General features: G+C 32.3%; 1 protein-coding gene across 1 annotated transcript in view; it reads right to left on the reverse strand.

The window, feature by feature from the left end:
- Positions 1 to 12,613, reverse strand: part of LOC308651314 (abnormal spindle-like microcephaly-associated protein homolog) — a gene marked incomplete at both ends in the record, with an annotated part of 80,468 nt that continues 67,855 nt past the window's right edge. Inside the window, 13 exon segments of the mRNA XM_081298230.1 lie at positions 1 to 106; positions 2,221 to 2,342; positions 2,346 to 2,390; positions 3,395 to 3,571; positions 5,113 to 5,267; positions 5,843 to 6,035; positions 6,217 to 6,381; positions 6,385 to 6,408; positions 7,369 to 7,518; positions 8,667 to 8,876; positions 9,956 to 10,017; positions 10,020 to 10,045; positions 11,199 to 11,365. Of these exon segments, the coding sequence (XP_081154356.1) occupies positions 1 to 106; positions 2,221 to 2,342; positions 2,346 to 2,390; positions 3,395 to 3,571; positions 5,113 to 5,267; positions 5,843 to 6,035; positions 6,217 to 6,381; positions 6,385 to 6,408; positions 7,369 to 7,518; positions 8,667 to 8,876; positions 9,956 to 10,017; positions 10,020 to 10,045; positions 11,199 to 11,365 (1,602 nt within the window).

A 12,613-nucleotide genomic window follows, 5' to 3' on the forward strand; every position in this document is an offset into this window, starting at 1 on the left:
TTACTGATAAGGAATGCCAAGTGTATCCATCACCATTTGAATAGCTTGCAGAGAATTGGTGATTTCTTCTATACTATCTCTTCTTAAAACCCAATCCGGTTTAAGTCTGTTTTAAAAAAATAAAAATACAAATACGGCATTAAAACAGTACATTTCTTAAAAGAGTTAATTTCTTAAAAGAGTTAATTTTTATCTTTATGTGTTAACTAATTCATGACACATCATTTCTCTTACAACCTTTTCAAAGAGGTGGAAGAACTTCATATTATTGCCAATTATCAGTTCTAGAATATTTCCTTATGATACTGGCTTCTTTGAAGCTTATACTACTAATTTTGCTACCATCTTTTGCTCATTGACCATCTCCTAATTACGAACCTGCTCTTGGACTTCCCCCAACTCCTGCTACCATTCTCATTAATATCAACATCCATATGGCTAAAAACCCAACAGCATTCTGTTTTTGCAACCCTTTCCTTCCATTCTTTCTTAACCAATCCTTTCTCACATAGTTTACATTCTAGACTTTATCACCACTTCTGATTTATCCATGTTATCTGCTTTAATACAGTCACTGAACCAATTCCTCCACCCTGCTGAGATCTCTAGTTTACTTGACCTCAACACATACCTATTGTTCATTAGAATGTTATTCTCACTTTCCTCCCTAACTAGTTTAGTTATCTCAATATGATTCCATTCTGTTTCTTTCTCCTATCAAACTTGTCTAGAAAATTCTATTTGGATTCCAAATTAAATAGAAATATCTTCTTTCTCCCTTCCTATACAGATATTGCTAAAGAAACTATACATTTTTATTTTATGTCAAATGGGCATTTGAATTGCCTAGTATGTTTCTACTCTCCCAGATGACTATTTTATTTCTTTCCTCTTTTCAAATATCCCTTCCATACCCTCTAAGCTACTTCTGAGTTGTTGAGTTTAAAATATCACACCACATGGAGAAAACGGTATCAATCAGGGGAGAGCTCATGTATCTTCTCACACAAATCCCTACTATATACACTTCCATCTTCTTATTCTTTCTTATTAAAAATCTAAATGCCTCACCATTGGTTATGGTCAAAATGCAGTATGTATCCATACGATGGAAAGGAGTGATATAAAGGAGTGAAATTTCAATCCATGATCACATTCATTCATCTTTTGGCCTTAAGTGCTATCTACATCCTCAAACCAACAGTACTCCAATTTTTATCTAAAAATTTGTTCTTCTGTTCAACCATAGGCATGATTTTCCAATGGCTTATTTATATTTTCCTCTTATTTATGCTGTAGGTTTCTCAAGCTTATTCAAAACAAAAGCCATGCCATGATGCAATACTCCTGCCCACTTTGTGCTATCCTCTCCTCAACTCACCCTCCAGGACTTAAAAATCACATGATGCTTTCTCGGCCATTCTCTTTATCTTAGTAGTTGTCACTATCTTTATTATTTTACTCATTAATCTGTTTGCTCATTGTCATTCTTCCTGAACCACATAGCTTTATGCTGCACAACCAAATTTAAGCACTTTGTAGTTCAAGATGCAGCTCTATATGATTTCTACTCCTGATCATGGGGACTAACCACATAAACAAACACACCTAAAAAAAAAAAAAAGTAACATAAACTAGTTAAACCACAATTATCTTTATGGGTCTATAACAGGCTAAATGGTGACCCTGAAAAATATATCTATGTTTAGTCACAGAATCTGTGATGTTACATTATTTAGAAAAAAAGAAAACAGGTTTTTTTTCTTTTTTTGCAGATATACTTAAGTAAAAGATCTTGATATAAAATCATCCTGGATTAGACTGGGGTTTGGCTCAGCCGTAGAGTGCTCGCTTAGCACATATGAGGCCCTGGGTTCGATCCTCAGCACCACATAAAAATAGAGAATAACATGGAAAATAAAACTGATATAACAAGGTTCTTAGCATTAGGTCTGAACTATTTAACATAAGGAATTTGTTGAATAGCTACTAAATACCCAAAGCTACATCAGTATTATTTCATTATTTAGTGAAATCAATTCCTTTAGATTTACTGAATAGTCTATTCTTTTTCTTTTTTTGGGGGGGGATAATCTATTCTTATTCATATGTCGTTTCTCTATGGTTAAGGACAATATCTTGCTTATGATAGTGTTAACAAATATTTATTTAAATGAATGAATGGTGACATGAAATTACAGAATAGAATTAACTGCTTACCTTGAAACTATTCTGGTCCTTATTGGTGTTTCTGGAATAAAGGGAATGCCTATGGAAGAATTCTTCTTTTGATTATTAAGTATTCTTTCAGCATTTATTTTATGTTTACGAGCTGTAAGTTTTTAGATGCTATAAATGCGGTCAACAACTTTGGGACTACTTCGTACATCCTAAAAAAGAAAGTGTACGTTTACTAAAACCTAATAAGAATTCAATCTCTCCTAGAATAACAAAATCAATCATTTGAATACTATGCAGTAGGCTTTCGAGCTTTTAACAATCAAGAGCACGGCTCTCTAAGTATAGTACGCAAATTATTTTAAATTGTGAAATAATATGTAAGACAATTATAAAGAGGAGAAATATTCAAAAATTGTACATTTAACTCGATACTGAATGCAAAAAGGAACTATACTCAATATAACCTGTCATATCTAGTTACTAAGTCCTATGAATTTTACCTCTTCCAACTTTCTAGAATCATCCACTTATCTCTCATTGACACAACCCTAGGTGAAGCACAATCTCTTGTCTAGCCACTACATATCTACATTTGCCTCCTTTAATGGTCTCCCCATATCTATACATGCTCTCACAAATTCATTCTTCAGTCAGTAGCCAGGGGGATGCTAAAACTTAAATAGGAAAATATTATTCTCTTGCTTAAAATGCTTCAGTGGTTTCCACAGTTATCATGATAAAGGCAGGGCTCTGGTTACTCTTATGTTGATTGTGATACCTGGAGAGAATAACTCAGATGTCTTGGCACAGAAAAGCTTGAGACATATTTATGGTTATGTTAGGTGGATAGAGAATTATACGTATCTTATTTCCTACCCTGCTAAGGTAATTTGTTATACTCTCTAGTAAGTAGGAAATTCTTATTTACATGACTGAAATAAATTCTATTTTCAGAATTCAGTTTCTTTAATATCAAAATGAAACAATGAATACACACACACACACACACACACACACACACACACTGATACTAGGCAAAACAAAAACAAAAACAAAAAACAAAACATAAAAACAACAACAACAAAAAAAACCCAAGTTTGATCACATGCAAAATCCTATTTTAGTGTAATGGTTACTAAAGGAAAAACATAAAATCTATACATGAAAGAACATAGAAAATAAGCTCAAAGAAAAGTAACTGATCAATACTTACAGAGGCTCTGTTTGTTGTCTTCAACAAAACAGCCAACAAACAACAAGTTTTTGTGAAAATGCTTCCACCCTTGTCTGCAACTTTGTCACCAGGCTTTTCTCGGTACATCTGCAAAAGCTCCAACAATGTGTGTATACAGTTTTCTACATCATAAACTGCTGAAGTAGTTTTCTCATACTTGAAGAGAACAGAATGAAATTAAAAGTTGTAATAAGCATACACCTTTAAAACTGCCCAAACATAAAGACAGCTTAGAGCCAAATCTTTGAAGTATCTGCCACAGGTACAAAGGACTTCATGAGATAATGTTTTATTACTCCTATCATATTTGAATCTTATATGCATATTAATCTTTTACTTTCCTAACCACTTCAAAAGTTCCACATAAAACAAATTAAAGCTAAAATCTCTAAAAAAGAATATCTTGAAGTAAATAAAAGCAAGCTTCTAAAGAGAAGACCATTTTAGCAAGACTCTCTCATGAAAGAGAACTTATCTGTTACAGTTAGTCATAGGGTAAGATAATGAGTAAGGCAAGATCTAATTACACTATTTTACATCCTTCTTGAGAGGAAGATGTACTTTAGAATAAAACAAATTTGATACTAATAAATCTAGGATTAGTTTTTCATGCTTTATTTAATGATACTATTACATTCATACTGAAATTTGCATGGTTTCAAAAAATAATCATTCTAACATAAAAATAAGAAACCATTAATAGCTAACACTTGCATGGTATGTTTATGTATCAAAAACTTTTAAGTATATTAACTCATTTAATCTTCACAGTAACATTTTGAGATGAGTATTTTTTTTTATATACTCATTTTACTGTTGAAGAAAGTAAAGCAAAGAGAGGCCAAATAATCTATAACAGCTTGCAGAACTGGGATTCAAATTCATTAGTTTGGGTCTATGTTCTTAACCACTATTCCTCAATATATTGGGTACACTACAGTCGTGGTTTCGAGGGTGGGCAAGGAAGGTAAATGTCTCATCTTAATACCACTGATTGTATGCAACTTCTGTAAGCATTATCATTCCTTTTCTATAAAATGGGAAATATATGAGTTACTTTACAGGATTATTATAAGGATTAAATTAAATAATGTACAAAAATATTGGCAAGTTCTCAATAATACTATTATTCATATTATAAAAGTAATAGAAATAAAACAACAAAATAGCATTCATATCTATAGTTATATTCATAAATTAAATATTTTTCCCCATCAAGACTCTTTATTTACATGAATTTTAATTTAGAGGCCTAATTTCAAACTTTGTTTTTTTTTTTCCTTTTTTGGTGCCATGGATTGAGACCAAGGGTAGTGCTTAACCACTGAGCCAAATCCCCAGCTTTTTTTTTTTTTAATATTTATTTTGAGACAGTGTCTCACTAGGTTGCTTATACTCTAAGCTGCTGAGGCTGGCTTAGAACCTGCAATCCTTCTGACTCCTTCCTGAGCTATTGGGATTAGGCATGCAGCACCATTCCCAGCCTAATTTCTAATTTAGAGCATTTCTACTCTACTTCATAGAGACTCCTCCAGTCCACACTGGATGTGTGTATATGTGGACGTATGTATTTAATCCTGCAGAGTAATATCTTTATTTTACAATTTATATAAATTCTATCAATTCTATCTATCTATTAATTTGCAGAGTTACATTTCTTGAACAATGATTATTTCATTATTAAAATGGAAAACTACCTTAGCTACATTAAGCAAAACTTGTACAGCATATCTGATGACCTCCATACAAGGAACACTACGATTACAACTTCGGATTAAAACAAATATTTTAGAAATTGCTCCACTCTCAGCCATGTTCTCACAACAACGTGGAGATAATCTGGTAACAACCTCTGAAAGAGAAAAAGACACATGTTAATTTCCAGTAACAACAATGCATTCCAAGTTTATATATAACTATAATGTACTAAGTAGAAAAATAAATAAACAGAAAGAAGACCAATTGAATAGAGAAAGAGGACAGGGGAGGGACTGGGAGAAGAAGAAGTACAAAGGATTGAAATGGAGCAAACTGGCCGGGTGTGGTTGCACATGCCCGTAATCTCAGAGGCTTTAGAGGTGGAAGCAGGATGATTCCCAAGTTCAAAGCCAGCCTCAGTAACTTAGCTAAGCCCTATGCAACTTAGCAAGATCCTGTCTCTAAGTGAAAAAATAAAAATAAAAAACAGACTGGGGATGTGGCTCAGTGGTTGAACACCCCTGGGTTCAATCCCTGGTACCCCTCTGCCCCCCCCCCCCTCAAAAGAAATGGAGCATACAAAGTTATATGCAAAATGAACCCCACTACAATGCTCCAAGAAAAAAATGAAGTCTTAGTTAATACTGTGTAATCACAATGTTCTTTAAATATTCAAATATAAAAAATGCATTCCTAATCTTATGCAAGATATTGTTATAACAAACTAACCGAGGTGTTTTAGGGCCTCAAGAATGGCAGAAAGGTGCTTATACGTTAAAAGATAATGAAGTGCAAGTGTGGTTCTTTTGTAGAGTTTATCTTCTTCTCTAATCTCCCTATTAACCATCTGAAGACTTAACCGTATAGCTTTAATTTTTGTACAATCATGTTTCTTCCTCCAAGAGTAGCCTCTCCATAATGCCTTAAAGAGATAAAAGAATAATTTTAAGATTACAGCCCGTATTGTTTTGAATTTATATATACATTTACTTCTACAAAATAAATATTTTCAGTAAATTTATATGATATAAACAGATACATTTCAACTAAAACCTCAATTTTGGTTTTATTCCTGTATCAAAAACCATAGAGTTTTCACTTACCTGAAGTTTAGTGATTCTACTATTAAATTTTTCCTGTCTTTTGCGAAGGAGAAAGTGACGTACTGCTTTCTGTGTTACTGATGCAGCCCTATTTTTCTGGTTCATACATTCTTGAACTTCATGCTCAATTTTTATGATGCTATAATATTTCTCAATAAATCTCTTTCATTCTAATTTTGCTCGAAACCATCTCTGTTTAAAATGTGAAGATTTTTTCACTTTTAATACACACATTTTTAAAAGTAGACAAAAACGTACATACATTTATATACATATTTTATATATGTTAGCATTCTTCATAACCATGTGAAGTTTACATGCTCCTTGAATTCTAAAAGCAGATAATATGAAGCTGCTATGAAGTGAAGGGGGAAGCCAAACTGGCTGTCAATGCTAAACTCTAAAGGAGAAAGAAACAGAAGGTCAAAACGCCTTTCAAACCTCCAGTATCATTTCCCCCTTCTACTTCATAGAGACTCATTCAGTCCACACTGGATGTGTGTATATGTGGACGTATGTATTTAATCCTGCAGAGTAATACCTTTATTTTACAATTTACATAAATTCTATCAAACTACAACATTCTGAAAATTATTTTTTCACTAAATATTTTATTGGTACATGCATGTTAATTACACAAATAAGAACTTTATCCAGAATATAGAATTCCTATAAATCATAATAAAAAAGAACATCAAGTAGAAAAAGGGACAAAGTGCATAAAAAGAAAGATTAGAAAGAGCACATGATACACAGATAAGAACTTGAATAATAAATGTAAAAATTTCAGAATTGCTGGCAATCAAGTAAATGAAAAACAAAATGAGATACCATTTCCAATTCACTGGAATGGCAAAAATCAGGGTGTCTTCTGATGCCACTGTTGTGAAGGATTTAGAGGAACAGGTACCCTCCAACTTTACTAGTGGGAGTATAATAAATGAGTAAAATTACATCAGAGAGTAATTCACAGCTTTATTGCTGTTCCATAAAGAAGATATCCAAACTTCCAGCCATCCTAATAGTTATATGCTGAAAGTGTTACATATTATATGATATTACCATAAGGAATCTGAGAATTGTTCAATATATGTCAAAAATTTCTAAGAGGAAAGTTACATCTCATAGTTTTTCTGCAAAAGACAAACTGACCTGAATGCAAATGGCTGAATTAACCCGTTTGTTAGCATTCTTCATAGCCATGTGAACTTTATATGCTCTTTGAATTCTAAGAGCAGACAGGTGATAATATGCAGCTGCTGTGAAGTGAAGGAGCCGAGCTTTGGCTCTCTGTTCTAAAATCTAAAGGAGAAAAAGAATATTAATAATCAAGTGTCTGACTTTTTTGATACACTAATATTTTAACAGAAGAAATTTTTTGAAGTACTATAACAAATGAGTTGATTGCTCAGTTGTATAGCATGTAGAATATTAAAATATTTTATTTTTTTATTGGTTCTTTTTAGTTATATATAATATTAGAATTCATTTTGACATAATTTAAAAACAGAATATAATTTGCTATAATTCAGATCCCAGTACATCTCCTTTCCTTCCCCCACTTCCTGCCCTGTTCCCTTCCCTCTATTAAAGTGTCTGATTCTTAAGATAGTTTTTTCTCTTATGTAACTATCATGATTCAATGTGATTATAATCCTATATTTCAAAATATTTAGAATAATTTAACTCATGATTCAGAATATGTAAGCAAAATTATAGCATTTAATGTAACTAAACTACCCAATAACAGCAATTTAAGACCTTCAATGTATGAATAATGAAAGATATCAATGGTAAAAACCAAAAAAGCCTACTGTATTCCAGCAGAATAGAGATGGTGACGTTAAATCTGATAAAATTATATGAATTAATTGTTCCAGTATTAGTGTAGCACAAGTCCAGTGTAAGATTCTTATAGTATGGCTTTCAACAGTGATCTTGGGGCTTTAGATTTCTAATATATATGAGTAAAATACAAAAGAACTCTATTTTAGGTTCAAATCAGGCTGTTATGTCTATGCCAGTGCTTTATATATTGGAAGCCAAATGTCATGAGCTCCCTTAACAGAATTCTCTTTTGCTGAAGATGTGGGTGACATCACAGGAATGGTAGTTACAATTCCTTAAGGGCAGCAAAAGGCTACCTGAGTAAAAATTAACATCTTTAACCTATGAAACCTTTCCCTCATACTTCTTTCAGTTTTTTTATTGAGTCATTATACAAGAGAAATTTTATTTTGCATCTCTGGCAATGGGAAGCAGCAGGGTCACAGAACAAAAATCTGTGACACCCAATGCCCTTCTATGTAGCTCTGCAGCAGCTGAATGAACTCAAACTAATAATTATATTAGCTCTGAAAATATTCTCCAAAGACCAAAATGTCTTACCACCACTTAACATCAAATACTTTCATTTCATGTGATTGAAACATTCTACTTAAAAAACTTACTTTTCTCCTTTCTAACCAGCCACGCACTAGTGCTTGTAGAATAACTGTAGACTTTTTTAATTCAAGATATTTTATTCTTTCACATTTCCCAGCCTCCCAGGCTCGTATATGTCTTTGTATGATCAAAACAGCAGATTTCTGCTGAAGAAAGAGCTGTCTTCTTTTATGTCCTCTAAAATGTGCTTGGATCAGACAAGCAGCACTATGTTTCTACAAGGAAAATTTTACAAGTGATATTAATAGATAGAAATAATAAGATTTTCAACCTACTAGAGATTCTTGAATTTTTTCAATGTTTGAGGATGTCATATTTCATAGATATGAAAAGGTGATACAGTCTATATAGACCTATAGCCAAAATTGAAGGGACAAGCCAAGATCAATAGATATTTGGTGTTCTCTCCCTCTTACCCTCCTGATTCTTTTCATTGTGAGGAGGAAAAGGACTAAAGTTATTATAGGAAAAATACATTTACTAAAAGAGCTAGCTACAATATAAAGAGCAGAGTGGTCATTATAACCAGCCATGAGGGAACTTCTGTGGTTTCAAGAACCACAAAGCATACCACCAGCATACTTTATGTTGCTCAATTACATAACATCCTGACAATCGAATTTTCACACACACAGAGGATGTGAATTTAAATAATTTTAATTCATTTAAGCTAGGTTTGTTTTATAAACCTCCAGCTATTTGGGCAAGTAAATTTACCTCTCTAAACATTTTCCTCACCTTTAAGTTGAGTAGGATAATAGTAACTATTTTATAAGATTGTATGAAGATCAAATTTGTTCATATACAAGAGCTTATCCAATGCTTGGCATACTTTAAGTATGACTAGTAAGAGTAATAACAATCATAGTTATATTATTAACCATAGTGAATATTACATGAACACTAAAATTTAAGTCAAATTTTAATTTTTGATTTTTTTAACTAAAGCCCAAAGCTATTTTATAATGCAGATGTTAAACAATTTAAATATATAATCAATAGTGGCTTAAAGAGCATGTTACTAAGTATTTGACTTATACTAGACAAAATATGCTACATTTATTATGATTTCTCCAGATTGGTTATTTTCACTGAAAGCACTTCAAACTTGAGTTTGAAAATAACTTATAAATACATATGATATATGCATGCACTATTATATATATATAAAATACTAGTGTCTTTCCAAGTAAAAATAACTTTTACTTGAGTATAATAGATATAAAATAAATGAATAATTAGGTCTAAAAAATTCTTTTTGTCTTATAAATGAGTTATTTTTATTTACACCTACTTTTGCCATTAAGTGCTCATGAGCCATTCTTACAGAAAGTATAGCTCTCCATTTTCTCTGATAATTGTTGATGCTCTCATCTTCAAAAACCTAAAAAATAGTTATTATTGAAAAGCAATTTCAAATTTAATATATTCAACAAATATTTATTGTTCTCTTACTTCCAATACTGAGGAGAAAAAAATACAACAAAGGCAAAACAAAAGGAAGCAGGAATTCACACTTAAGTTCTAGCAATCACAATTTTATGCATACACTTAAGACACAATAAAAAGGAAGTTTTGCAATTGGCAATATCCCAGTGAGTAGGAAACAAGAAGTTCCATAATTCTGGTGTGACAAATAATTTTGAACAAGATCAAAAGAAAGTATGACCATTTGGGTCCAGACAAAAACCTCCATAAAGTGAGTCATGACAAATAATAGTAAAGAATAAAGTCTGAGTGAGTCTCTGAGCAGACAGGAGGTGGTCAAAAAGAGAGGTTGGAAGATTACAAGTAGCATCAGATAAGAAAAGGACACTTATTTGAGAAGAAAGATGGGCTCTTTAATTTCTTCTCAGTATTATAGAAAAGGTAAAAAGATGAGTTTGATTGTCAGATTTCTTAGAAAATAAGACCGAATATCATTGAGAAAATTCACCATTTTGGTACAAGAAAATAAGATACCAGTCCTTAATATTGATAGTGGCAACTGTGTCTATATATTAAGTCTTCTAACTCTGTTCTGCTCTCCTAAACTGGACAATAATCACAAATTCTGGGATGTGAAGAAAAATTCTTATAGTGTGAAATTTAAAAAAAAAGACCATTTAATAGCAGCCTCTAAAAATGTATGTAAAACATACATTAAATGACTCGGGTAAGTAAGGAAATAGAATATGCATAGAAAGTTGGTAATTAGGGTCTTCATCATTAAGGACAAAGAGTATGAAGAGTAATACAAAGTAAAGAAAGAAAGAAAAAGAAAAAGAAATATGAAAACAAATTTAGCCAATAGCTATATCAACAACAACAAAAAGGACAAAAGCTTTAAGTGTATGTAAATATTTCTTACTAAATTATATCATCAAGGCTATGCTCTATATTTAAAAAGCAAGATATCCCAAGAGATATATTATGGTTCATGAATGGAAAAAATACCAACAAAACTAACCATATAAATTGAGCATAGCAAATACTTATGAGGACTTGCCAACCACACATATACTGTTATGCTCTTCCACAGGGCTACAATACATTACCGTGTTCTCTCCCGTTTGGCATAGAAGCAACCTTGAATAATTTCAACAGCTTTTAATACAGCTAAATATTCATTGCGTGCTCTCCAACACCTATACCAGGCTTGAATCTTGCAGGCAGCTCTCACTTTACATAAATATTTCTTAGCTTTATATCTTCTCCATATAGCCTATCAAATGCAAAAAATATAACAGGTATGCAATGATTGTCATTTTTTGTAAATTGGAAGAATTAGTATTAAGACAGTCAATCTGAGGTTAATGCAGATAAACAAAAATCAATTGTAGAAATAAAGTCACATACTAACTCCCATTAGAGTCTGGCATATAGTGAGTCCTCTGAGGACAGTGGTGCCGATATAATGAATGCCTGCCACGTACTTTATCACAAATACCCTGTTGCTGGCTGTCAGAAAAGCCTAATGTAACCCTAGCCAATATTTTAAATTGTAAGATGTGCATTACATGTGGAAATCCAGATATATGTGCATCAATGCATTTGGAAGAACAGAAAGAAAATGAACACACTAACCTATTCTCCACTTCCTGGGGAGTAATCCTTACCACTCCACATACATTCTGGTTTTTGTGTGTAGTCTAAAGGAATCCTGCTCTTACCTTTGTTTCCGGTGTCACTTAATGGTATCTTCTGCTGAATTACCTAAGCCATAAACATGTCTTGGATCCCTGTTCATGCTCAACATGATGACAATTCTCTTCCTAACCAAATTAATTCTCCAAACTTCATTTTCACTAACCTATATTAAACTGTTGACTTTCACCTGATCAATGGCCTCCCAAATAGTCTCCCTATTCTAGTTTTGTTCCCTTTACAGTTCACCTTTCACATTCCTGTCAGAGTAACTTTGTAAAAATAAAAATAGTTTTAGCCTTCTCCTGCTTAAATTCCTTTATAAATTTTTTTCTGCATCTTACAAAGATATTCACAATTTTGCTCCTGGCCAGTCTTGTCCTATCTTACTTTGTACTCCTCTCTGAAGTTTTTCAATTTTTTGTATTATCTCCTATAGCTGAAATAGTCCCTCTATACATTTTACTTGGCTCTTTCCAAATTTATCCTTTAGCCAAATATTTGAATATATATGTCACTCACTCTAGAAAGCTTTCTCTGACCACAAGATTAGCTTAGATTCTTTTTGTTCCCACTAACATACATTTCTTACTTAATATTATCATTTCCCTTGCTCAACTAAGTTGTTTGAGGAGAGCAACTAAGTATATCTTACGGTCTATTCCTAAAACCCAGTACAATATTTAGCACCTTATTAGCACTAAACAGTTGTGGATTTTGAGAGAGAATATTATTTCTAAGCTTAACAGCAACTATCAAGATAACAACATATCACACTTAGGTTCAAAGCCCAATTTATTGCACATAGAACAAAAATAGCTCAAGT

The sequence above is a fragment of the Spermophilus citellus genome (genome assembly GCF_964194105.1).
Source record: "Spermophilus citellus genome assembly, chromosome: 6".
In the NCBI taxonomy this organism is placed as follows: Eukaryota; Metazoa; Chordata; class Mammalia; order Rodentia; family Sciuridae; genus Spermophilus; species Spermophilus citellus.